The sequence below is a fragment of the Labrus bergylta genome, chromosome 24, assembly GCF_963930695.1.
Source record: "Labrus bergylta chromosome 24, fLabBer1.1, whole genome shotgun sequence".
Classification (NCBI taxonomy): Eukaryota; Metazoa; Chordata; class Actinopteri; order Labriformes; family Labridae; genus Labrus; species Labrus bergylta.
Genome location: NC_089218.1, coordinates 2,911,491 through 2,939,062, shown reverse-complemented (window position 1 = coordinate 2,939,062; position 27,572 = coordinate 2,911,491). Strand labels below are relative to the sequence as shown.

General features: G+C 41.9%; 3 protein-coding genes across 3 annotated transcripts; 2 read left to right on the top strand and 1 right to left on the bottom strand.

Moving 5' to 3' along the window:
• The first annotated feature begins 1,232 nt into the window (after positions 1-1,232).
• aox6 (aldehyde oxidase 6) lies at positions 1,233-13,522 on the top strand. The gene is made up of 35 exons (XM_020654419.3): positions 1,233-1,330; positions 2,278-2,335; positions 2,443-2,539; positions 3,698-3,806; positions 4,305-4,431; positions 4,583-4,644; positions 4,800-4,877; positions 5,025-5,105; positions 5,187-5,331; positions 5,409-5,501; positions 5,724-5,875; positions 6,098-6,191; positions 6,281-6,390; positions 6,713-6,897; positions 6,969-7,131; positions 7,228-7,305; positions 7,390-7,559; positions 7,639-7,765; positions 8,071-8,193; positions 8,307-8,403; positions 8,514-8,638; positions 9,067-9,200; positions 9,276-9,363; positions 9,438-9,524; positions 9,614-9,805; positions 9,937-10,164; positions 10,282-10,377; positions 10,826-10,954; positions 11,036-11,110; positions 11,190-11,242; positions 11,323-11,437; positions 11,511-11,576; positions 12,150-12,338; positions 12,441-12,608; positions 12,788-13,522. The coding sequence occupies exons 1-35, from the start codon at positions 1,277-1,279 to the stop codon at positions 12,836-12,838; spliced, it is 3,999 nt and encodes a 1,332-aa protein (XP_020510075.2). The 5' UTR covers positions 1,233-1,276; the 3' UTR covers positions 12,839-13,522.
• Positions 13,523-14,918: 1,396 nt separating this feature from the next.
• On the top strand, positions 14,919-21,866 carry LOC109999378 (eIF5-mimic protein 2-A). The gene is made up of 12 exons (XM_020654421.3): positions 14,919-15,048; positions 16,290-16,363; positions 16,448-16,624; positions 17,272-17,366; positions 17,482-17,547; positions 17,852-17,987; positions 18,155-18,264; positions 18,378-18,548; positions 18,998-19,144; positions 19,959-20,097; positions 20,495-20,617; positions 21,125-21,866. The coding sequence occupies exons 2-12, from the start codon at positions 16,300-16,302 to the stop codon at positions 21,154-21,156; spliced, it is 1,260 nt and encodes a 419-aa protein (XP_020510077.1). The 5' UTR covers positions 14,919-15,048; positions 16,290-16,299; the 3' UTR covers positions 21,157-21,866.
• Positions 21,867-22,637: 771 nt separating this feature from the next.
• On the bottom strand, positions 22,638-26,136 carry si:ch211-246m6.4 (basic helix-loop-helix transcription factor scleraxis). The gene is made up of 2 exons (XM_020654407.3): positions 25,390-26,136; positions 22,638-24,300 (listed from the first exon to the last, which is right to left on the bottom strand). The coding sequence occupies exons 1-2, from the start codon at positions 26,071-26,073 to the stop codon at positions 24,265-24,267; spliced, it is 720 nt and encodes a 239-aa protein (XP_020510063.2). The 5' UTR covers positions 26,074-26,136; the 3' UTR covers positions 22,638-24,264.
• Positions 26,137-27,572: the final 1,436 nt, after the last annotated feature.

Genomic DNA, 27,572 nt, shown 5'->3' with positions numbered 1-27,572 from the left:
GTTTGTGCCTCTTTTATGATTTATGGAAGTGGCTCATTAACAGCTTTGAACTAAAATAAACGAACAAAGATGCTTTAAACTGAAGGAAATAAGTCATAAAGTCGCTGTCAGGTGGCGCTTCTTCTCGGCAGTCCTCGCCTTTGGCTCCATCTGGTGGTCAGATTTATGTACTGCACCCTCAGTCTGGCTTCTACAGTTACAGGATTAAGGATAATTATTATTAATATGAGGATTTAGCGCCATCTGGTGGTCAGATTTATGTACTGCATCCTCAGTCTGACTTCTACGATTACAGGATTAAGGATAATTATTATTAATATGAGGATTTGGCGCCATCTGGTGGTCAGACTTATGTACTGCACATTCAGTCTGACTTATTCTACAGTTACATGAAACATTTATATATATATATTTTTTTTTTTCTCCCCGGGGGGTAAATTGTTTGTTTCGTTGATTTTTATTGATTTCATATGTTGTGATGTTTCCGTTTTCTAAGAAATAAGATCACTAAACCTGAACACAAACTGATCAGAGTTCAGGTTAATTATTATTGAATACACCTTGATGGCTGCACTGAGCGATATCAGCAGCATAAAGGTGAAGTTCTGTATGTGATGTGTGTTGTTTACAGAGTGGGAGTCATTAACTTTTATAACAGCAGAAGACCTAAAAGGTTGAATTTAAGGTCATGTAAATCAGTTTTCTGCATTGAGAGTTAAAGGAATTCAGCTTCCAGCAGTTTTAATTTTGCACTTTGACTCAAACCTTTTTAAAATGTAGGTTGTTTGTTTTAAACCTTAACCTGGTCACATTGGGTTAAAGGTGGGCGGTTTTCTTCTTCATCAAGTTAAACAGCGGCAACAGTGTGGGACAGGATGTATCAAAACATGAAACACTTTTAAATGGTAAAGACCTCAATTTGAAAAGGTCACCAGAAAGCTTAAAAAATAAGCCTTGACAGCATGAAACTTTTTCTAATAAATCTTATTCTAAATAAAGAAACTTAAAACCCAAGTCACAGATTATTTTACTTATTTTAATATGTTAAAAAAACAATATTCAAACCACTAAATGCAAATTCTTGTTATTTGAGTAGTGAAAAATAATAATAATAACATCAATGTAATTAATAAAAAACAAATCATGTTTCTTTCCTTTGTTTTTGTCTTTCAAACGGCTAGGAAATGTCTTATTTTGAAAGTCTCAAACGGAAGTGCTACATAATTATTCCGACTTTATTTTTTTGTGCAAATAAACTTTCACTGACATATGAAACATGTCGTCAAGAAGAGAAGAAGATACTTTGTGCTTCTTTATTAACGGGAAAAAGGTATATTTAACACGTTAAGTTTATAACCGTTAGTCGTTTAGATGCTGGCTTTAGCGACTAACAGGATGTTTTTATTATATAAGTTTTCAAACTGTTGTCATCACTATTACTGCTGTCAAAGTTATTCTTATGGTTGACAAAACGTTTTCAGTTTGTTTGGAAATTCAAAACGTTTAAAAAGTTCCTTAAAATTGATCGAAAAAAGTCGTAACGTAAGTGAGAGGTGTTACACAGAATTTTGTGACCTGTCAGATTTTGTGACAGGAAGACGCTGATGAGTAAAATAAATAAATAAATAAATAAATAAAAAGAGTTTTTAATTTTACGAATCATATTTTTGGTAAAATCTAAAAAAATACAGTGTATGACGCAGTTTTATAAACTTTTTAAACTTAGGAAAATGATTCTGATAGTAAATAATTTGGAGGAGAAAACGAATCAACCTCCTTTAACCTTCAGTCAGATGTAAGTTTGATCTCTTATTTTGTCACTCAGCTGTTTGTTTGCTAATGTTTTTGTTGTTGTTGTATAATCCTATGGTTTAATGATGTAAATACTGTATTATTAATATTATCATCTTAATCTAATATAAATATATGCACACTGCTTCATGTAAATACTGTAAAAACCTCATGTAAATTAACCCACCTGTAACCCAATCATTTTCTCTTTTTATAGACATGAAATATTCTTATTGTAAGACTATAATACACTAATAATAATTAATTAATTTAGCCCTTTTTAAAACACTAAAAGACTCTTTCCAGAGTTACATTCAGACAAAACAAGTTGAAGGAAACAAAAAGATTAGCGATTTTCTGGTGTGTTTGGCTCAGGGATTTGAATCTCAGCAGGTCAGCACAGTCAGGTATGTTTGGGGAGACAGTTCCTGTAAAGCGCTGTGAGGTATTTGAGTAACACATATTTTCTCTCTCTTTAAAAAACAGGTAACAGAGAAGCATGCCGACCCTGAGACCATGCTGTTGTCCTTCCTCAGAGAAAAGTGTATCCTTCAGATCTATCTTTTTTAAAACTGATTTATTATCATATTGATGTGAGTGAGCAGGCTTTTACGCTCCCTGCTGTTTTGATCTCCTTGACTGTGACTTCAGTGAGGTTAACCGGGACAAAGTCGGGCTGCGGTGGTGGAGGATGCGGGGCGTGCACGGTGATGGTGTCCCGATACCAACCTGCTACCAAAACCATCAAGTATCCTTCATTTGTTCTAAAACCAAACCAAACGGCAAAACACACTTCTGCTGCGTCTGTTTCTAAACCTGCAGCCACACTGTGTTTAAAAAGTGCCAAAGTTAGTATTTGTAAGAAATGGGTGCAACATAGACAAAAAAAGAGCAAAAGCCAAACACTGACACCACTGACACAGAGAGGGAGTTACCAGATGCAACACGAGAACAACATTTCTGTGGGTGCAGATGGGAATTTTCCCTCCTGGCTCGAAACCAGCTCAACATCTGTCTCTTTTCTTTACTGTGCGGAGGAGGAGGAGGAGGAGGAGGAGGAGGAGGAGGAGGAAGAGGAGGAGGAGTAAGAGGAGACAATCAACCCCGAACACACACAGCCAAATGAAAACCAGCTGCTGCATACAGACTACAAACTGAACTCTGTCTCTAAAGTCTCTCTGCATGAATCACTGCAGAGCTCAACAGTATCAAACATAACCTAATATATGTTCAATTCATGATAATCAGAAGAACTAGGGCCCGACCGATATGGGATGTTTGGGGCCAATACTGATACATCGTCCGATATCTTTTTTTCAGATCTATATTCGATCTGTAGTGATAGATATAGATGAACACAGTTATCAAACACTTGTGGAAAAGATTTATAATGAAGAGAAGATGGTCACTCAACTGGAAAATAACTGGGCATGTACGTGCATCACCACTCGACACCAGAGAGTGATGATTCTTGTAGCGATCCACACAGCGCCCTCTGCTGGTGGCAGGGAACTGCTAGTGCAATACAATGAAACTCAAATGAAATGCTGTTTGTCTGGTGGATAAATCGAGTCATGTTGGTGCATATCTGTGATAAACAGAGAAGTAACTGTTAACATGTCTTCTTTGAAAAGCCACAGAGCAGCAGAATTGATTATTAAAAGATGCAAAACTTCTATAAAGAGACGCACAACTCCAGTTGGAGCGACCTGAATGACTACAGAGTTACAAAAAGTGATTCCAGAGGAGACAAACAAACAACACAAAGACACTGACGTCGACAGTGGTGCAAAGAAAAAGTCAAATAAACACACGACAACCATAACCAGACCCACAGAGACAGACTCGCTGCGAGGTAACACAATGACAACAACGCTGTGACACGTTTCCTTCACCTCACCGACAGTCATTTCTCCGCCAACGCCTGCCTGCTGCCGCTCTGCCAGCTTCACGGAGCCGCCGTCACCACGGTGGAGGGCATCGGCAGCACCAAGACACAAATCCACCCTGTGCAGGTCAGAACACAAACTCGATTTATTCTTTCATTTAATGCATCCCACACCATCCAAAAAAGCGTTTTTAGACTTTCAGGTCGTTTTGTTTTGAGTAAGTTTGAAGATATGCTGAGGAAAGACCTCAACCAGGCTAAATAAACTGATGCATGTGAATCAAATCAGCTTATTAAATCACCTATTTTTGTTCAGTGAGGAAATTAAAATCATACAACCTCAATCTTCTCTCTGTAGCAGCTTAAAATCCTTCACTGGTTCTCCCTATCTGCACGCCTGATTTAGCAAATCATTTGACATATTTTTCCTTCAAAGAAAGAAAGATTTCTCTTCCTATGAAGTCTGAGGATTATTTTTTATGATTCACCTGACATCTATCTGTGATCATGAGCACACATTCAGGACAAAAACAGCATCAACAATCCTTTTAATGCAGATTTAAAAACTCCTCATTAAAACGTTTTGTTCATGCAATAAAGGAAATGTTTGGTTCTGTGTTTGAAGGAGCGGATAGCGAAGGCTCACGGCTCTCAGTGCGGCTTCTGCACGCCGGGGATGGTGATGGCGATGTACGCGCTGCTGAGGAACAAACCTCAACCCAACATGGACGACATCACGGAGGCTCTGGCTGGTTTGTTCACCTGAAATCTGTCATGATGTACACGTAATGAAAACAAAGATAAATGAGCGTTAATTCATACACGTGGTGTTTTTGCAAACTGTCCTGACTCAAATGCTCGCTGCACTCAGCCTCGTCCTCATCGTCTGTGTTTGCTTTTCAGGGAATCTGTGTCGCTGTACTGGATATCGACCGATCGTAGACGGCTGCAGGACTTTCTGTCAGGTACAAAGATCACCTGGGCAACAAGTTCAACATTTTAAAGAACACCACAGCTGAATCTTTTTGACTGTTTCTGACACAAATCATTCATTGTAGAAGGTTTCATGTCACATAAAGATGTGAAAATGTGATGATCACTTTGCTGTGAATCCAATCAGGAGACAAACTGCTGCAAAGTGAACGGAAACGGAAACTGCTGCATGAATAGAGGAAATCAAACTGATGAAACCGAGCGAGTGAGTCTTCTTTTCTTTTTTTTGATCTTTGAGATTTATTTTAAATGATGTTTGTCTTTCAGGGCTTTCACACTTTCAAATCTCCTGATATTTGTCAATTCATAGTGTTAGTTTTCTTCTTCTTCGTGTTCTCATAATCTGCCTCAGGAGCCGCCACAGCTGTTTGACAAAGACGAGTTTCTTCCCCTGGACCCGACGCAGGAGCTGATCTTCCCTCCTGAACTGATCGTGAGTCATCGGACGTTGTTATCAACTTGTTACACACACAAATCTGTTAAAACTCATATAAAGTTGAGTTTCTATCCACAGCTGATGGCAGAAAAAGAAACCCCGCAGACCCTCACCTTTGACGGGGAGAGGATCCGCTGGGTGTCCCCCGTCTCTCTGGAGGAGCTGGTGCTGCTGAAGACGGAGAACCCCAAAGCTCCACTGGTTATGGGAAACACCAACATCGGTGAGCGTGGGGAAAAAACAGAAAAGAACTAAACAAGCTCAAGTCCATTTACCATCAAACTCCACTTTGTGTTAAAGGTCCAGATATAAAGTTCAAAGGCGTCTTCCATCCTCTGATAATCTCTCCGACCCGAGTTCTGGAGCTGTTTGAGGTCTCTCACACACCAACAGGCGAGTAAACTATCTTTAAAATTGACTTTTGATCATGATTTTTGATTTTAGGGACAGTGACTCTGCTTTAAAGTTTAAAAAAAGACACGTTTAAAACCTGATTTTTAAGACTCCTCTGTTTCTTTTATGTCCCAGAGGTTCATGAATCTCAGCAGAAATTTACAAGAATAAAAAATATGCAGCCCTAAACTCACAGTCTTGTTCGTTCTGCGCTCTCTGCAGGAGTTTGGGTTGGAGCCGGCTGTACTCTGGCCGAGCTTCGGTCCCTCCTGCAGAAACTAGTTCCTCAGTTTCCGGAGGAGAAAACTGAACTGTTCCGAGCTCTGATCCAACAGCTGGGGAACCTGGGAAGTGTCCAGATAAGAAACGTAGCTGTACGTATTTTCAACTCCAGCTTTTCTGATATTTATCTAATCAAATGTGTTTTTAACTCCTGGACTTCCTCACTGATATTTTCTCGTTTCTTCTCCTAAAAAAAAACGTTTTGTCGAGAATAAGCCTCCACATGCTTTAGTTTTTTGACTGATTCACATTGAACTGACTTGTTTTGGTAGAAAACTTTGATCAAATGACTTGTCTCTCTTTTTCTTATTTAGTCTCTCGGGGGTCAAGTCATCAGTGCGTATCCAAACTCCGACCTGAACCCCGTTTTGGCTGCCGGGAGATGCAAAGTGAGCGTCATTTCAAACGGTGAGTTCAGAGTTTCGTCTTCCTCTCAGAGAGAAGTACGTTTAATTCAGTCCTCCTGACAATCAAATCTGTGTTTCTGATTCCTGCAGGAGGAAGACGAGAGGTTCCTCTGGATCAAAATTTCTTTGTGAGCTTTTGCAAAACCATCCTGAAGCCGGAGGAGATCATCGTCTCCGTTTTCATCCCCTTCACCAGAAAGGTGAAAACTAATATTCTGTCTGGAAATGCTCACATGTCAAGTTTAGGGGTCAAAATCAGCTCACATCACTCCTTTAAAAAACATTAAAAAAAGAAACATATGCATCAACAATCCTGAACATTTGACCTGATAACTGGTCTCATATGTGGCAAACTGAGGGGCGTCCAAAACGGCCGTGTGGTGTGGGGGTGCCTGAAAACCGCCTACTGACCAAACAAGGCAAACAAGACAAATGTACTTTTCCTGAACAGCCTGTAAAGGAAATAAATAAAACATATATGCAGTAAAAATGTTTTGGATAACACCGTCGTCCGTCCTGCAGGGGGAGTTTGTTCGAGTCTTCCGCCAGGCTCCGAGGAAGGAGACGTCCTTCGCCACGGTGACGTCGGGGATGCGAGTGTTTTTCTCGGAGGGCTCCAGAGTCGTTCAGGACGTCAGTGTTTACTACGGAGGGATGGGAGCGACCACCTTGAGCGCTTCCAAAACCTGCGCAGCCATCGCCACAAGGTCAGCGTCCTTCTCTCCAAATATATTTTGAACTCCAAAGAGCCACTTAAAGGATCCTGTTTCTCCTTCAGGCCGTGGGACGAGGAGACCCTCAGCCGGGCCTACGACGTCCTCCTGGACGAGCTGGTCCTCCATCCGTCGGCTCCTGGAGGAAAAGTGGAGTTTCGTCGCTCGTTGTCGCTCAGCTTCCTTTTCAAGTTCAACCTGGAGGTCCTGCAGGAGCTCAGAGAGATGGTAGGTCAGGGCAATCTCAGACATCATGCATGATGTAAGACGATAAATCCTGTCAAATATGAACACCAGAGGCTTACAAAGCGTTGAAATGTACAGAATGTGATTAAAGAAGAGCTCCCAGAGAAGATCCAGACGTTACCCCGAGACATCCAGCCCGGGCTGCAGGAGTTCCAGGTCAGAAATCTGCAAATAAAAAACAAGATTTGACACCTCAAAGATGAAAAAACCTGACTGCTTCCTCTTTCTCTTCCTCCTCAGCACGTGTCAAAGGGTCAGAGCGAGCAGGACCCAGTGGGACGTCCCATCATGCATCGCTCTGCCATCAGCCAGGCGACGGGCGAGGCCGTTTACTGTGACGACATGCCACACGCAGACGGGGAGCTCTTCCTGTCCCTGGTCACCAGCGCTCGAGCACACGCTAAAATCATGTAGGCAGAAAATGAACCAAATAACAAAGATGTCCGACACGTTTTCTAAATGTTAATCCAAACATTTCATTTCAAACAGCGGGCTGGACATGAGCGAGGCTCTGAGGCTGCCCGGTGTCGTCGACGTCATCACGGCCGAAGATATTCCCGGGGTAAAAGTGCGGGAGTCGTTTGGCTATCAGGAGGAGCTGCTGGCTCAGAGCGAGGTGAGCGAGTGTTTGTGTGAGTCACTCTGAAAAGTTCAAATCTGATCTGCGTTTTTTTTAGAGCTTCAAAAATAAAAAAAATACAAAGAAATAAAATACTGAACACCCAAAAAGACAGGACAGCGGATAGTCAGAAATCAAGGTGCCACCCAGTGACGATGGATAGAATCCTCACTTCTTTTTTTTTTTTTGAATTTGGAAAATGCACAAAAAATGAAAAATAGAAAATAAAAAAAATGTGAAAACGTTTTAAATTTGGTAAACATCTAAACTTTGATTTTCTCTCTTGATGTTTTTGCGTGCAGGTGTCGTGTGTCGGTCAGATTGTGTGTGCGGTGGTCGCTGATACGAGGGAACACGCCAAACGAGGAGCTTACGCTGTCAAGATCAGCTATGAAGACCTGCCCGACCCGGCGTTCACTGTAGAGGTCTGTGGTTTAAATAAACACACACACGACTCACCATCAGCTCACAACCACTCTGACATCCTAAAGGTGTGTGTGTGTGTGTGTGTGTGTGTGTGTGTGTGTGTGTGTGACAGGAGGCCGTGGAGAAGTCGTCTTTCTTCGAGCCTCGGAGGAAACTCGAGAGAGGAAACGTGACTGAAGCGTTTCAAACTGTCGATCACATTTATGAAGGTCAAATCTTCTGTAACCTTCAAATAACGTCAATAATTACAGGACGCTTTACCTTTGCATCTCGTGCAGTTTACCTGTTGGTCCGTCATTGTTTGTGATCGTTTCCTCAGGTGAGGTCAGAATGGGCGGTCAGGAACATTTCTACATGGAGACGCAGAGCATGCTGGTCGTTCCTGTCGGGGAGGAGACCGAGTTCAACATTTACGTCTCCACTCAGTGGCCCTCGTTAACGCAGGTACACACACGTTTCTTTTATTCCTCACTTCAACAGGGACACAGGAAATCAACTTTGCTTCACAGGAAATGTTTTTCTATTGGTTAAAACAAGCAGCAGCGTCGATTGATTGATTTAAAAAGACATTGCAAGAATGTTGCATGTTGCATGAAACTGTGGACAGGGACTGTTCAAAACCAGGTGTGTTGGATCTTTTTTGGACTCAGGACATGTAGCAGATGGTCACCCTGTTCATATGTAGGCGCCATGCACTCAGGTGGTTAGTCGTGGCTGAAGGTTTGCAGAATAGCAGAAACCGCCGTCTTTGCTTCTTTTTTTTGACAGTTTGAGGACTCATCTGTGAAAACTTTAAACCCTTTCTTCTCTCAGCTTTACCTTTGCTGTAGCTTCTAGTTCATAGCATTAAGGTGGACTGATGTTTACTGCAGGAGACAGTCGCAGAGACGCTGGGCATCCCGTCCAACAGAGTCACCTGTCACGTCAAAAGGATGGGTGGAGCTTTTGGAGGGAAGGTCACCAAAACAGCCATACTCGCCGGCATCACGTCCGTGGCTGCGTGGAAGTGAGTCGTAGAAAACGAGAAATAAATTAATCCATTTGATGAATGTGATTTTCACGTCTTAATGTTTCTCCTCAGGACCAATCGTGCGGTGCGCTGCGTCCTGGAGCGAGGAGAGGACATGTTGATCACAGGAGCTCGCCACCCGGTCCTGGGAAAATACAAAGTACAAAAACACACTTTTTATTTCAGCGAGGTTTGGGTCGTTTGAATGATCCTGACAGGTGCTGTTTGTTTCAGGTGGGTTTCATGAAGGATGGAAGGATCGTGGCTGCAGATTTACAGTACTACACCAACGCCGGCAACGTGGTCGATGAGTCTCTTCTGGTTGGCAATAATCTGCCGTTTTTCACGTTTAACTCTCAAATTTCAAATGCCAGACAGAAAAAAAAAAAAGAATTGTCTTCTTTTTGCAGGTTGCAGAGAAAATTGTTCTCCACATGGACAACGCCTACAACATTCCCAACCTGCGAGGCAGCGGCGCCGCCTGCAGGACCAACCTGCCCTCCAACACGGCCTTCAGAGGTTTCGGCGTCCCGCAAAGCCTCTTAGTCGTGGAGAACATGATTAACGACGTGGCCATGGTGCTGGGACGCCCTGCACACCAGGTTTAAGTCTATTCATTCAAAACTCCCATTCCTGTTATTTTGGTTGCAGTGGTATTCAAACAGGTATGGATATCATTTGCTTTTTGCTCGTATCAGATGCTTTAATTTCTTATTTTGAAATTCCTCCTCAGATTCGAGAGATCAACATGTACAAGGGGCCGTCAGTCACCCACTACAAGTTTGAGTTCAGTCCGGAGAACATGCTGCGCTGCTGGGAGGAGTGTAAGGTCAAGTCTGAGTACAGCGCCCGCCGCAGAGCCGCCGACCAGTTTAACCAGCAGAGCCGCTGGAAGAAGAGAGGGATGTCCATCATCCCCATTAAATACGGGATCGCATTCGCAGAGAGCTTCTTAAATCAGGTCAGAACTTTTAAGATTAATTAACACAATTTAAGAAGATTTGTGTTTTGATTTAATTTCTGCATGCTGGTTGTGTGTGTGTCTGTGTGTGTGTCTGTGTGTTTATGTGTGTTACAGGCTGCAGCTCTGGTTCACATCTACAAAGACGGCTCTGTTCTCGTCACTCATGGAGGGACGGAGATGGGTCAGGGGATCCACACCAAAATGCAGCAGGTAAAGTTTAGCATCAAACATCGATTCATCCGCTGCTGAAAATAGTCCCCAACGTATTTCCTCATGCTTCTTTAAATCCTGGCTGTGGGTTTGTTGCTCCTAAGGGACGAGCCAAACGCTACAGAAACTCTTTTGTACCTGCAGCTAAAGCACCACTCAACAAAACTAACTCAAGATCAGGATGTTTAACACTTTTGAGTGGGTGTCTGCGTAAGGACTTTGCCATGAACTGACATATGTTTGTTTGTCTGCACAGCACATTTACCTTTCTAGGTATCAATAAAGAAACCTAGAACGTTAAAAAACGACATTAAGTTGCTTATTTATAAAACAACTGAGCCTCTTTTACGAGATGAAATCATGAATTTGTGATTTTTTTTTTTTTTTTGGTGACTTGAACCGAATGATAACAGATTCATTTTTTAACTCTTCTGTTTTGTTCCGTCAGGTTGCGAGTCGGGAGCTTCACATCCCGCCCTCGAAGATCTACATCAGTGAAACCAGCACCAACACGGTCCCCAACACCTGCCCGTCTGCGGCCTCCTTCGGCACCGACGCCAACGGCAGGGCTGTCCAGGTAAAGTCTCATTTTTCCTCTTTTGCGGTTTAAACATTTTAAAATGTTAAAACTGAATTATTTTAATTTTCTTTCCCTCAGAATGCCTGCCAGACTCTGTACCAGAGACTTAAGCCAATCAGGGAGAAGAAGCCCAAAGGATCATGGGAGAGTTGGGTACGACTTCACAAGAAAAGGAAACATAAACTCTAACGAATGAAACAGTAAAAAATATGTTTTTATATTTTCTTCTCAGGTCAATGATGCATTTTTTGAGAAGATCAGTTTATCAGCCACTGGATTCTACAGGTAAAAAACAGAAAACACACGTTTGATTTATTTTTTGTGTATTTATGGAGTTACGATGGTCGTCTCCTGTGCGTCCTCAGAGGTCCAGACCTGTACATGGACTGGGAGAAGATGGAGGGTCAGCCCTACGCGTACTTCACGTTTGGAGCGTGCTGCAGCGAGGTGGAGCTGGACTGTCTGACAGGAGACTACAGGGTCAGAAACCTCTCATCGCTCACTTCATTTAATCTGCAAAATTTTCCCGATATTCAACATCTTTGTCTTGCAGACGGTGAGGACGGACATTGTGATGGACATCGGGAGAAGTGTGAACCCCTCGGTGGACATCGGACAGGTCAGTCCAGTCGGTTTTAAACTCTAAAGCCCGGATGAAAAAATATTTTCAAGAACGGAAATGCAGAAACAAGAGTGAGGAAGCTTCTCTAAAGGTCATTTTATTTACCTGTTTGGAGGCACACTTGGTAACATTTCCTGAAGTCAGTGTTTAATAAGTGATCTGAAAAGGTTACATGTATCACCTTCTCCAGTTCTAGATGTAAAGAAAGCAAAACAAAGTGAGCTTAGTGACTGATTGACCTTTATTGTCGGACAGTCTGGCATCACAGCGGCTTTTAAAACATAAAAACTAAAGACAAAACACAACATTCAGAGGCCTTCAGCGTGATTTGATCTAAGATGGAGCTCCAAGAGTGCTTCAGTCTGACCTTATTGAAACGTTGGATGCTGTCTCTCCGGTTTGATGGTCATAGTTTTTTGGTTGATTCATACTGTAAGCCGTTTTCACAAATACACTCCTGAAAATATTTCAGGAGGACTGCTCCAGATCGAGTCGTTTTGTCATTCTGTGTTTCCAGAACACATTATTTTTGTCTCTTCCATTTTTTTGCGACCTCTGTCCCTCTCTCAGATTGAAGGAGCGTTCATGCAGGGTTTGGGTCTCTACACGATGGAGGAGCTGAAGTTTTCCCCCTCCGGCGTCCTGTACACTCGAGGTCCGTCTCAGTATAAAATCCCCGCCGTGTGTGACGTGCCGCTTCAATTCAACGTTTTCCTTCTGTCAGACACGCACAACCCGCACGCCATCTACTCCTCCAAGGTCAGAGCCACACCTTAATCTTTAAATCCTTTTTAGATTTGTACTCTCCTCCTTTAAATGTATTTAAAAAGACTTGTTCCTGATGATTTTCCGGTTCTGCAGGGTATTGGAGAACCCGTCCTCTTCCTCGGCAGTTCAGTCTTCTTCGCCATCAAAGACGCGGCGGCTGCAGCGCGCTCGGAGTCCGGTTTAGTCGGCCCGTTTACTCTGAACAGCCCGGCAACACCAGAGAAAGCCTGCATGGCCTGTGCATCCCCGTTCACTCAGAAGGTAAAAATAATGAGCCGGAAAATCAATCAAAAAACCTCTAAAGAGTTGTTTTTTAAATCCTGTAGCGAGGAAAAAAGAAGCCACATTGTGATTTCAATCTGTTGTAAATTTATGATATTTCAGTCGTTCTTTATGTTCCTTTTAACTTCTTTTCTTTTGATGATGTTCTATTGTTGCAGATTCCAGCCAGTAAACCGGGATCTTTCAAACCGTGGGCCTTAAACATCTAAACTTTACCGTGTTTTTACTTTTCTGTTTCTTCAAAATAAAGCTCGGCTGAATGAAACTGACAATAACAACACAAATAAAAACACCTTTAGAAAATGTCTTTGAAGGAAGAATGTGCAGACAAACGTCTCCTTAGATCGATCTGCAGTCACCTGTGTCCTGCGTTGTTGTGTTAGCATGCTAATGTTAGCGCTCTTTAGTTAGCTCGTAGCTTCACATTTCATGTAAACTGACACAGAATGAGCGTGATCTAAAAACTCTTACTAACATCCAAATAATCAGTGAGTATGTTCTTCTTCTTTTCTCTAGTTCTTGACTAAAACAGCTTTTATACACAAGGGGAGGAGCCGGCCGTCCCGTCCATGTAAACACGGCTCTGACAACAACACAGCCAGCGGGACTCGAGCTTCTCCCTCATTGTAGACAGTCAGGACTCAGAGACACATTTACACAGGACAGACTGGATTATGATATATTTATGTGGAACATGTTGCACATTCTTCCTTTAAAGGTAATTTTTTTTAACAGACAAATCAAACTATTGTCTTATTTTTGTTCTTGTTTTAACAAAGAATGTTTCATGTGATGTAAAAACTTTATAGGCACCTTAATTCACAGCTTGAGTCGCTTTAACTCTTCACCTTCTTATTCAATCACAGAATAAATGACTGAACATGGAAGATAAACTGTTTCTCTGTGTATTCAGTGGCAGTGCCTAACCTCTGCAAGATCATACCAAGAATATAACAGCACAGCCAAACTAAATAGTCAGTAACTGTTTTTGAACTAACACAGATTTGTGTTTTTGTTGGCCGAGGATGATCGCTCATCGATACATCGCAGGGGTCACAGTCCCGTCCGTCAGAGAGGAGGCCTGAAGAAGAGAGGAGTTAGGGAGGAGAGTGACAAGAGAAGGTTAGGAGATGCAGGGAAGCAGGGAGGGCTGGTTAAATATAACAGGTCTTACGTTTAGAAGAGGTGTTCTACAAATAGCAAAACTGCTGAAGTAAAGAAATAACAAGAGGACGCCCCTCGGTTTACTGAAGCTTCAGTGTCCATGACATGGCAGCCTGCATGAGCATCCACTCTAAAGAGGACGAGGCAGGGGGAGAGCGGTCTCAAATGTTTTGAATTTGGACTGCAGTACCCATTTTAAACAGTAGGTGTCAGAGTGACATATTGCTCCTTTAAAGTATTAGACAAAATATCTTGATTTCAATGTGGTAAATTAAAAATGTAGCGTAAGTTATTGATGTATTTTTAAATTACCTCATTGAATGTTTCTGTTAAATTAACCACATTAACCAAGGAGGTTTACACCAGACGTGTGGCATGTGGTCCTGTTATCTATGGCACCAATAAGGGGCTTGTCAGCCCATAGTCTATTTCTGACAACATGAAAATATTTTAGGACAACATGGATGCATGAATTGTATTCTTCATTTTTGTTGTTGTTTTTTATTGTACTTATTATTTTTATTAGTCAATTATTATTGATTGATATGTTTGTATGTATAGGTTTGTGTGGATATATGTATGTACAAAACTGGGAACATGCATGGGGTGGGTGGGAACTTTTGATTAAATTTTTATTTCAGACATATCAAATAAAATCAAACATATCAAAAATACAAAAAAAAAATGAAATGCATGAAAATACAATAAACAAAAAACAATGTTCAAATGATTTCACAAAAAAAGAAAAAGAAACATATATTCAATTGATATGCCTGAAAAGGAGTAGGAAGAAGTAACTTGCAGGCAGGCTTGGGAACATATAGCCTCTGAATAATTTATGTTTAGAGTTTTTCCTTGTATTTTTTTTTCCCCATTGCCTGTTTCTGTTTTAATTTAAAAATTAATAAAAAGAGAATTAAAAATAATAATAATAATTAACCACATACACCACTTCCAATTTCACAACAATAAATACAGAAACAATAAAATTAGATTTTAAATAAAATAAAAAATTGTCTTGTGCGCACAATATATTGTTTTTAACATTTTGAAACTTCAAGGGCTCCGTAGATACAATTTTTTTTTGTTTTTCCTATTTTGTGGAACGGAAACCCCCCCTTCGAATTGCGCATGCGCGGTGGGCGGAGCCTGCGGAAGTCCTGACGGGCAGGTCTTTTTGTTTGGACCGCTGAGAGAATCGTCACTCGCATTGATTCCCCTGGTTCACTACCGTTTTTTATCTGCATTAATTTCGGTGAGTACTTGTTTTTTTCTCCATCTTTACGACACCTTACACCACAGTCGTGTCACAAAAACGTTAAAATGTCGTGTTTGACAGTTTTCAGCGATGTTTTAACCGCTGAATTTAGTTTTTTCTCTGCTTAAGCTTTAGCGAGCTAACTTAGCTTTAGCGAGCTAACTTAGCTTTAGCCATGCTATCACTCAAATACTTGAACGCGGTGTCGGTATTACGTTAACGTTTTTAATGACACGTCGACAGGAGGTTGGATGTTTTAAGAAGGCAACACCTCATGTTTGTAATTAAAGTCCAAGCAGTTGTTTAGCTTGTCTTATAACCGATGTTGGTTGGTAGTTAGCAGGCCCGGCTAACGAACACAGCTCGACGCATGGTGAGGCCCGGAGTTAGCATGCTGTGCTAACCCACAATTAGCGAGCTGTAGTTTGGAAAACCAGCGTGTTTTTCAACCCAATACTTTGAATTTACTGACTGATTCTACTCTTAAACATGTCTACGTTGAACACACATCCATTATGAGGCATTAAGTGTGACATTTTCCTGGTAAATCTCAGTAATCTCATAAATCTGTTGTTCGATTGTTCCACCTTTTGTTTGATTTTCATCCTTTTGCTGTTTTTGTCGGTTTAATTAAAATGTGTTTTTGTATGTTTGAACTGATAATAGATTCAAAATGTAGTGATTCCTTTTATTAAGAGTATAATTCTGTTTAGTTTTGACTTAATTCTGCAGGATGAAACATACTTTATATATTTTAATGTTTGATAAAGTGAATATTTTATTTGTAACCCTCAGGCATCTGTTTAATTTATTACACTCTTAAGTCATTAAAGACAATATATTATTATAGATATTCTGCTTTTTTCTGCAAATATCTAAAAAAAAAAATTAATAATTGTGAGGATTTTAACCCTTTGAATGCCAGCTTGATTACATAATGCTGATATATAAAAACTGAACACGTTACTATATCTGATTATTTTATTTTCTAGTGGTTTAATGCTACAGAAACACAAAGGTACACCTTTGGCTTAAAACTAAATTGCCATACTTGGGTTATGCAAGGATAAATTATGGTGGCAAGCTCTTGACACGGTCGTGGATCTCACCCAAGTTACACCCAAACCCTGGCACAACAAAACATAATGAAAGTGCACTCGGTGTACTTTTCTCTTAAGTGTCAACGTGCCGTCTGTTCAACTTCAGTTAACGCTAACTTTGTGTTTTTATCCTTTCAGGGTGTCTTTTATGAATAATCAAAAGCAGCAGAAGCCAACGCTTACCGGCCAGCGTTTCAAAACGAGGAAAAGAGGTTTGTATTTGCCTTTGTCCTCGGTGTTAAGAAAACACACTTTGCATTCTTCTTTCTTTTAACTCCTGTTTTCTTCCCCCACAGATGAAAAGGAGAGATTTGAACCTTCTCAGTTTCAAGAAAGTATCGTACAAGGCTTGAATCAAACTGGCTCTGATTTGGAAGCGGTCGCGAAGTTCCTTGATGCCTCTGGCTCCAAGCTTGACTACCGCCGATATGCAGAGACACTCTTTGACATCCTGGTGGCCGGCGGGATGCTGGGTGAGTTGAACTCAAGACATTTAAGCATTTTAATCTTGAGGGGAAAAACAATACATGAAAGGGATAGGGTGCAAACTTTTGAAGAGTGTGATTGTGACGAGCAGGTAAAGAATGCAAGGTTTACATTTCTTTGCATTTATTTTAAACGGGCATTGTTAGGTACATGTCTACCTAACTATTTTTTGGGTGGCTGAAAAGCGCTGGCTGTGCGCTCGGGAAGGTTTGCATGAAGCGTTTGTACGCTGAGAAGAAAAGCGCTGCACGTCGGTCCTGTCCATAGGCGGCAAAACTATGGGGAATATCTTTTCTTTTCTTTTTTTTTTAGAAGAGCGCCGGTGCTAAAAAGACACTGGGCGCTCTGCTTTTCCCCCAGGCGTGCGCTTTCTGCTGTGAACGCTCTCTCTTTGTTGAAAACAATTGGAAAAAAAGACAAGGGGGCTCAGACCCGCCTCAGCTCCAGCTCTCAGCCTATCATTAGGTTGACTGAAAGTTAGGGTGAGACAGCATTTCCAGCATGGCGGCTGCTGCCGATGAGCCTCCGTAGCCCCCTGCAGTCACAGATGGACGAGGTTACTCAGTCTATGTTTTGTTATGAAAGCGTATATCTCCTGTTCTGACTTATCGCTGTTTTTTTTAATCTTGTGCAGCCCCAGGCGGGACTCTATCTGAGGACATGACCCGCACTGAGTTCTGCCTCTTTACGGCACAAGAAGACCTGGAGACCATGCAAGCCTACGCTCAGGTACAAATCATGGCCTGCTGTTTTTCAACAACCACTGAAAAACCCCTATAGAGTATTCTATTTTGAGATTTTTTAATCATTAAGAGAACTTATTGGTGATTTTTCTCCCTTGTAGGTTTTTAACAAGCTGATCAGGCGTTACAAGTACCTGGAGAAGGGTTTCGAAGAGGAGATCAAGAAGGTGAGTGTTTGAAACAGATGTGCTGAACTTGTTCTGAACGCTGCGGTCTAAATATTTATTTTAGCTGAGCTAAAGACTTGTTGTGCTGGTTTGACATGTTCAGCAACAACAGGCAGTGAAGCGAACAACAACCTGAACTTGATGACGATAAAATTCAGCATGTTATTCTTTTAGGGGACAGACAAAACAGGTTTTCAGAAATTTCACCGGTGATCAACATGATCTGAATCTATAATGTTCAATCAAAGCGAAGATGTTGTTAACTCACCCGTTTTAAAATCTGGGCCTGTTTGTCTCTCTGTAGTTGCTGCTGTTTCTGAAAGGATTCACCGAGTCTGAGCGCAACAAGCTGGCCATGTTGACCGGCATTCTGCTCGGCAACGGCAACATATCAGCCTCCATCCTGAACAGCCTCTTCAACGAGAACCTCGTCAAAGAAGGTGAGCAGAAACTCGACGGAAAGACTTTGTTCAGCTATAATCTGCCCTCAGATAAACGAAACAGCTCTTGTACAATCTTAGAAAAAATGGGATTTCAAAGCGATTCATTTCTACATCAGGACTTTTCCCCCGTAATTTAACATCAACCTGTTTTTTCTTGTTTTTAGGAGTATCTGCAACCTTTGCGGTCAAGCTGTTTTCAACTTGGATCGCTGAGAAGGACATCAACTCAGTCGCTGGCAGTCTCCGGAAAGTCGGAATGGACAACAGGCTGATGGTAAAAAAAACTGTTGTAATCTGAAATAGCAAAAAAATAAAGTTTAGGAGTTTTGTCCTGCTGATTCCGATTTTCTATCAGATATTTGAACTCTGACTATCTCTGCCCATCAGGAGCTCTTTCCTGCCAACAAACGGAGCTGCGAGCATTTTTCTAAGTACTTCACCGATGCCGGGCTGAAGGAGCTGTCCGACTTTGCCCGCAACCAGCAATCCATCGGTGCCCGCAAGGAGCTGCAGAAGGAGCTCCAGGAACAGATGGCCCGTGGTGATCCTCAGAAGGAGGTGAGGCTGCAGCTGCAACAACACATACAGGACTGCAAATTAGCCTCTAACAGTCTATTTATTTTTATCTCATTCTTCCACACAAGTTGCTGGTTTTGCATCTGCTAGATCTGGACTTTATGGGCTATAATTTACCTGTTAGACTTGATTCAGTTGCAGGGTTATGTTGTTCCTCTTTGGTTGCAGATTTTGCTTCCCTCATTGACGTAATTTCACTTGTTGCAATGTTACATAATTATTGTGTATGTGGCTGACGCACAGCAGCTCATGTTGTAAGTACGCAAGCGTCCAGTAACAAAGGAGGCCAAACAATGAGTCACTGGGCTGATTAACAACAACACTTCAGAACCATTTTAGCCACGTTGAAAACTACCTGCACATGCTTGGTTGTTACTACCTGACATGATTTGCTGATGATCAAACCCTGCTTTGCTTTTTTTGTTTTTCAGATTATCGTCTTCACCAAAGAGGAGATGAAAAAGTCCAACCTCACAGAGCAGGCCATGATCAGCATCATCTGGACCAGCGTGATGAGCTGCGTGGAGTGGAACAAGAAGGAGGAGCTGGTGACCGAACAAGCCATCAAACACTTGAAGGTAAGCGTGACCGTAAAGCTGCAACAAGTTTCAAGACCTTCAATGCACTTTAAAAAAAACAAAAAAAGGACTCTTAAACCTCTTGTAATGGATCAACAGTGATTGGGCAATAATTGTGAACCTTGCTGCAGGTCCTGACAGGTTACGAGGGCGGAGACAAGTATTCAAGATGTAAAAAATGAAACTTTTAAATCAAATACAGGATACTTAGAGAGGGTTTGACTTCAATAAATTGCATTTCATACAAATTTAATTAAAAAATCTACTATAATACATCATAAAATCTGAGTTTTTAATGCGGAGGGTCCTGCACCGAAGTCATGCATGCATCTCACAAAACAATGTAACCACACTCAGCAGCAAGGTAGGCTCAAAACCTGCTTGGCACAAAGTTACAGAGGACACTGTTGTGCTTAGTTAATTATCATCAGTTGCGACTTCTAAATGCAAACTGTGTGCAGACCTTTTTGCACTGCAATAATTCTAACAAAACCTGCACAGTTTACGCCTCCAATTGACTTTCAAACTTAAAAGAAGTTGACGATCAGACGGGGTTTTAGTGATGCAACACAGATTTGTCAGAGCTATTATCACAAACATGAAGATTATTCAGGTCAGTTCTGTTCTTGGTGCAGCAGAGCTCAGAGCAGAGTGTTCATGTTGCAGTTTTCACACTGACTAACTGTTAATGTGGTGTTATGCAAGGTGTGAAAGTAGACACGGACATGAGTGAGAACAAAAAAAACCTCAAACTAGAATACAACTATTCAACAGGACACACAAACATAGCTTCCTGTTGTTTTTGTTTCTGCAGCAATACAGCCTCCTGCTGAAAGCCTTCACCTCCCAGGGTCTCTCCGAGCTCAGCCTGATGCTGAAGATCCAGGAGTACTGCTACGACAACATCCACTTCATGAAGACCTTTCCGAAGATCGTGGTGCTGCTCTACAAAGGTCGGTGTCACATCGGTCCATACCCACTAATCTAACAAACCACAACTTCCTGTTTAGGTTTTATTTGTCAATGACACTCTGTAGCATCTGACGCTAAGAAGTATCAGCATTTCCCTGATATTGAAATGTTGTTCTCATGCTCGGTGTCATTTAAAACAAAAACACATTTTCAGCCTCTTGTTTTTGCACAGAATGGTTTGTAAGCTTTTAAAAAGGAAGTGCAGCATTTGCTTGAAGGACTTCAAACCTATTAGCGTCTTAAAAGCCAGATCCAGAAGCAGAACTTCACACAGAGCTGTTACTGCTTTTTAACTGAGGCATATTTTAAGTCTCTCTAGCACATGTTGAAAATAACGTTTGCCGAGCTCTAACTCTCTCCTGCTCTCTCATCAAACAGCGGATGTGTTGAGCGAAGAGGCCATACTGAAGTGGTACAATGAGGCCCACCTTGCCAAGGGGAAAAGCTTCTTCCTCGAGCAGATGAAGAAATTTGTCGAGTGGCTGAAAAACGCAGAGGAAGGTAAAAAAAAAAGAAACACAAAACACCCACATATCTGTTTGACGTTCTCCCTGAGGCGCTAAATGTTTCCCACTGCAGATATTCTGACATGTCAAAGCAGGAACATCTGTGATCGCTCCCTCAGCGACGAGGGAGTGCCTTTATAAGAGCTTCACCTGTGTGTTCAAATATGCTAATGTTACTCTATTTAAAATTGCATTTAAAGAGACCAAAACGGAGCTTTCTGAGAGAGCTGGTTTATACAGGGTCACAAACCTCCTCTGGTGCTTGATTCACGTTATATTTTGACCACAGCACAGATGTTTCATTTAGACCACGGGGCTGTTTGGTAAATGGAAATATATCCTCTCCTTTTCCACCTTTTCAAAGGAGCCACATGTCGCCCTGTGGACTATATCCTCCCTTAGGCACCCGGCGCCCCAATATCTGATTCTTATTGTTTTCTGCAGAAGTCTCAAGTCATGACCTGATCTTAAACGTCTACTGCTTTGTTTTTCTCTCTTCCAGAGTCTGAATCTGAGGAGGAGGAGACGGACTAAACGCCTCCAACGCCAGACGAGCTTTCCTTTCTTTACTTTTTATTTTATTTTTTATAAGTAGCAGCAGGAGCAGTAAAATGTATTTCCCCTTCTTTCTATTCTACCTCCTGTTACTTATTCTTTATCCCCGAAACACACATTGTTCCTCCTCTCAAAACAGATTTAAGTGTTATTTTTAACTCCAGACAAAAGGGCTCGGTCCTGATTCGTCACCCGTTTCAGGTCGACGCGATAAATCCTCCCCTCTTTATTATTTTGATATTATTTTTATTATTATTATTGTCGTAATTAGGATATGGAACATTCCATGTCATCTCGACGGCTGCCTCAACGAATCTGAATCCAGATTTGTTTAAAAGTCACGTCTTTGTCGTGCAACTTCAAGGCCGATGGGAAAAAAAACAACAATTTTTTTGCCAAGGTTTTTTTTCCTTTATTTTAAATCCCGCCTTTTTTGTTTTGTTTTTATGATTTTTGCCCAGCTCATGTTTCGGCTCCTATCGGGTCTTAAACTTCGCCTTCTCTCTTGACTTTTCGGGTAAACCTGTACCGCGTGTCGAGGTGGCTCTGGTCGCGCCGTCAGAAGACACGCCCCCCTCCCCCCTCTGTGAGATGCCTCGCCAGCTAATGGATTATTATTGGTTTCTACTTTCTTTAATCTGATACAAACCAATTGACTTTTTTATGAAATAAAGATTATTGAAATGTTACCGACCCTGTGTTCTCAGCGTCTTTATTAAATATTGTTTCTCTACATGTGGGATGTGATCGACGTGCTGCAACAAAATTAAACAGTTTATGTTCTTTTATCTGTTTCAAACACGGCTTCTTTATCAGAAGTGCAGAACGAGTGAATAAAGCTATTCTGAAGATCTATTTGCCAGTGTTGTAGAAGTTGAGATCGGTCCGGTCTCGAGACCACTTTTTGAAGGTCTTGGGATTTGCCTCGGTCTCAGACTGGGTGACTCCGGATCAAGACCAACACTGATAAGCTGTTTTTCAGAGATATTTATGGTCTTGGTTGTGTCTCGACCTCGTCCTGCCTTGGTTTTGACTTTCTCGATCCCTAAATGTCTTGTTCTGGTCTAGGGTAGGTCCTGGTCTGGGACTGTGGTCTTGACTACAACACTAAAATTAGCTGCAAGATATAAAAATTGGAACAAAACTGAACAAAAACTCAAAGGTTTAATTTTGGTCCAGCTTTGAGATAAAGTTTGATGAAATCATGCTCATAAATGATCTCTCAAAGTAATCCAGTAAAATTTCTGAATCAGGTGATTGAATAAAAGTTACACCACTTAATGTATCCTTCCCCAGGACCTGATCTCTGCTGTCTCGATCAAGACTTGGCCCCCCCTCCGACACCTTGGAGGACCGTCAGACTTCTTAAACGCCCCTTGAGGAGAGAGCGCGGCTTCAAGAGAAGGTTAGCGCGAGAAAATATAACTGAGCGTCAGGGGGAATGAATGAAGAGAGGACGGTTACATGTTTTCATTTTTATTGTACAAAAATACATTTTTCTTCAACCAGCTTCTCAGTTTTTTGTGATGTGCAAAGGACAGGATGAATGTCAGATATTCAAGTTTAAACAGTCGTGTCACACTTCAGATTTCGAGGTAGGCCTTCGTATTCAGAGCAGGTTTGAGGTAGTGTGCAACATTTTCCAGTGAGAGTTTTCATCTTTACCTGCTGCAGCCATACATGTCAAACGATCTGTGTGAATAACTGGTTTAGATATTCTCCTTTTTGTGCCGGGGAGTCTCTCGTTCTTGTGCTCTCCAGACTTTATAAATATATTTTAAAGTGATACAGAGATTGTGCAAGATTGCAAATGTAAACATTTCACCACACTGTTGATGTTTATCATCATATTTCATCAGGAAACAGCTAAAAGATGAAAAATGAAAAAGTAGCCTCCCAGTCAGTTTTTGGTTTCTGAATTCTGAACTTAATTGCTTATTTCTGGGGAAGTTTCAGCTTCAAAACTGGCTAAACACCCAATCGGTAAATTCTATATTCCTGTTTTCCAACAGGTACATAAAAGCCTTGTTCACACCTGCACAAAACTCCTGAGGTTTTCACCGTGGAGCTGCATGTGTGAACGCAAAAAGACTTTATCCAGAGTTTCTTCTGCCAGACTTTTTCTGCAGAAAGTCAGAGTGAGCTGATGTGAGAACGCCCCTGATCATGCATCTTCTCCCCAGAAAGCTTTTCTGCACACCATTTTCAAACGTAAACTCAATACTTCCTCTCATTCCATTAATTGGCTTTCAGGGCGTTTAAAAGTATTCACAGCTCTTTGCAAGTCTGTGCGGCGTCCCGAAAAGTAAAGTAAGGACTCAACGATGCACCATCTGAACGTAAAGCTACATCAAATCTTCCCCTGAGTTCGTCTTAAATTACTCGATTAAGCAAACCAAACAAAAAAAAACATCCTCATGTAATATCCTCTGCTTAGTTCTGAGATTTAAAAAGGAAAGGGAATGCCGTTGTAATTATCGCTCACTTGGCTGCGTAATTCTTCGATTTGAACGGTTGTTGCATCTTAAACATTGCAAACGTTACAGAAGTGCAGTTTGAGTAGTCGTGTAACTAGAATAAGCGGCTGTGAAAAATAAGTTCATGATACAGTTTCTGTGTGCGTTGCAGTGTCCACTGATCACCACCGGGGGCGATAGAGAAGTTAACAAACTATTATCTCTGACAGCACCTGAAGGCAGCATTCATGTCCCTAAACTGACAGCGACCGCTGCAGGAGCTGCTCTTCAGTTTCCTTCATGGGACTGAAGCAAAGCTTTTTTTTTTAGGCGTTGGACATGAGGTGGTGGTGGTGGTGGTGGGGGGGGGGGGGGGGGTAGTTTATACTATTGGTGGGACTGAAATAGCCCCCCCGTCAGGTGCAACTTTACACATGGGCTCAGGTTACAGCTCAACCAAAACACAAGAGGTTCAGAGGCACACGGACGGACGTGAACAGAAAGTGCTTCTCAGTGTTCAATCTGATTTCTACTCTAATCCAAAAAATAAATAATTCATGTTTATGTACAAAGTCCTTCAGGTGTAAACAACACGGAGGTGGAGTCCTCGTCTGTCCGCAGCAGCCTCACCTCACACCGCAGCCGAGTGCTTCCCTCCATCTCTGAGCTGTGGACGCAGAGAAACAGTCAGTTTTACCACAAAACACGGTTCAGTGAAAGCACCAAAGCATACATCCCAACAACAAACTTTATCAGCTTAATTTAGCGCCTTTCATCCATTTTTTCCTGTCTTTATTTTATTGATTTATTCTTTTAAATAATTAACCATTCATTGTTTTTACACCTCGCCTTTAAATACATCAGAAATGACTAATTAAGTAAAAGTTTTGATGCATAGCAGGGTCTAACAGTCCCTTATAAAAACAACACACCTCACATGTTTTTTAGATAGAAAAGATGTAAAAGTATCCCTCATTTACATCTTTTGTTTACATGCAGATACATCAGATTTCCGCTCCTTATGTTTGACAAATAAAAGTTTGCAGAGCCGTGAAAGCAGTCGAGTTCAGCTGCTGTAAAATTGTAAATACAGTGCTGCTTTGTAAAATGTCATTGTGACATAATATTTCTGATCTTGTGACAGTTTCTGTTCTATTAATAACTCAGAGGCGTCGGCCAAACACCATCAACGACTGTAAACACGTCTGATCCACTTCTACACAGCTGTACTTAGGATTAAAAACGACCCTTAACTGGAAGTTTAGTCGTAAACATCACGTCAACGGATTTGTCCTCCCCTGTTATTATTTCAATTCCTTTTCGCTCTCTGTTTTTCTGTTTTAATAAATCAGATTTGCCATTCGTCTCTGAATTCACTGTGGAAGATTTGACCTAAAACTTTTAAAAAACCTTTTTAAATGTAGGTCCAATCAGTTTGAGGCATGTGTCTGTTAGACTTATTTTAAACCTTTGAACCTCCACTGCATGTTTTCCTTTGGTGTTGTCAATCACTGAACCAACAGGTGCAGCTTTGGTCAAACACAAATCACTTCAAACTCTCCCAACTCTGCACCTGAACTTGTAATTCAAACATAAAGGGGAAGCGTCCTGCACAGCTGGAGTGATATGTTCTCCTTTTAATACAGATGGAGCAGATTTTGTTTCTCTCCTTCTTTATTAAAAACCTTGTTTGCACTCTACATGACAGTAAGGAGTTGTATGTTGCATGCCGCTGCAGGTGTAAAATCCGTCTCACCAGTTTCCTCTGGTTGCTGAGGCAGAAAGTGCAGATGGGTCTGAGCGCGGCGGGGCCGTGCAGGATGCTCTGGTAGCGGAGGCAGGGCTGTCCGTCCAGGCAGTCCTCCCCCAGCAGCAGCACGTTGGCCAGGTGGGAGATGTAGCTGGAGGCCAGGCGGAGGGTCTCTATCTTGGACAGCTTCCTGTCCGCGGGCTCGGTGGGGATGAGCGTGCGGAGCGCCGTGAAGGCGGTGTTCACGCTGTGTGTCCGGTCCCGCTCCCGCGCGTTTGCCGCCTGCCTCTGATGGCTCACTCCGGGGAGACGCACGTCCCCACCGTCACTCCTGCGCCTCCGCCTTCTCCTCCGCCTCGTTACTCCGGCACGGGATCCGCCTCCGCTCACCTCCCCCGGTTCTGCGCGCGGGCTGCAGCCTCCGGTGGACTTTCCGTCGGAGCTGTCGCTGTCCATATCGTCCAGGTCTGAGGTGAATCCGTCGGGCTGCGCCGGTCTCTCGTTCCCGGTCGACTTCATCCTGGCTCTGCTCGGCTCGGACTGGAGTAGCTGGGACCGTGCGGGCGCGCCGCGGCTGCACATCACTTTATCCTGAGGGTGAAAATAGCACCGGGGGGCCGAGCAGCTGCCGCCGATCCGGTGACCGAGGGGGTTTGTGCCGCCCGGCCCCCCGGCGGATCCGCATACCATTTCTAATGAATGACGGCTGCTTTCTGGGTCGGCAGCCCGCTGCGGAGAAGAGAGGACAGGTGGAGCCTAAAGGGAGGGAGGAGGAGGGTGTAGGGAGGGGGGGGGGGGGGGGCACCTGTTGTGGTCTGCAGGTTTAAATTAGGCCTCCACTGATCTGAGGCTTCAAGGTCGACACTGACAACTTCAGGTCCAACATGCAGATGTTTACTTACAAGACAAAACATGTGCATGAATCACTTCGATTTTTTTATTTTATTTTATTTTTTACATCCTTTTTTTTTTTTTTTTTACATGAACATGTTAAAAAAAAAAGGAAAATCAGATTCAGAAATTATTATTTCTGGAGTGATCAATATAATTTTCCTTTCATTCAAAACATGCAAAGAAAATAAAATATTTTTTTCTTTTTCAGCAATAAAACGAGCTCCTCAAAATTAAACATTTCATATTACTACGACTCAAATGATCTGTTTTATGTTTTTATTACAAATCTCCCTGGGGTCAGTTAAGGTTTTCTGTCACGATCTCATTCTTGATTATTTAAGACAATATTTCATTACCTTTGGTGAAAGATACAAATATTTTCAATAACATTTGAATAAAATCCTTAAGTTTCCCACATGAGCTCCACCTCTGCAGCTGCAAAGTTAAAATGACGAGCCAGTTTTGTACCATTTCATAGTTTAAGTTTATTTTAGTTTTATATTTTTGCACTTTTTCTGTTAAAAGAAAACACACACAAACACACACACACACACACACACACACACACACACACACACACACGCACACACGTGGATGTTGTGTGTGTATGTTTGTTTCCCGTGTGTTGGCGTCCAGTAAAGATGGAGGATAACCTTGTTGCTTTGGCCGGCGTCTCTGATCTTTCATTGAGTGAACAGTCCAGGTGTAGCCGCCTGTCCTGTCTGTGTGTGTGCCCATCAAGATACACACACACACACGCTCCCCTCCTCCTCCACCTTGCTCAGTGCCATCTTTGGGGAGGGATATAAATATCTCGTGTGTGTTCATGTTCGTGTTGCATGAAAACTTGGAGCGACGTGAAAGCCAGGCTGCAGATTTCATTCAAATCAAATCCAGAATTTTAAATTCATTTAAACCATCCAATCATGAAGATCACAGATTTATACTTGTTGAGCTTTTAATTTCATCAACACGTCCTGTGCTGACATTTCTATTGTTGCCACTAGAGGGCGGTAAACCCTAATTGATCATTTTCAGAGCTTCCTTGCTAAATATTTTTCAGCCTCCAGCAACAAAAATATGCAAGACTGGTAATTCAAATGTTGCCTGCATGCCGGATAAAGCATGCAAAAGGTCAAAATAATAGAGTTTGAGTTTGATTCAAGCAATGTTTCTAACTTAATTTAGAAATATCCTGTCCTTATTGAACTCTAAAAGATCAGATTTTAATTTATTTACTTGCAAACTGACAAAGACTTGTAAATAAATTTGAAGTATCAACAAAGGGCCGTTCC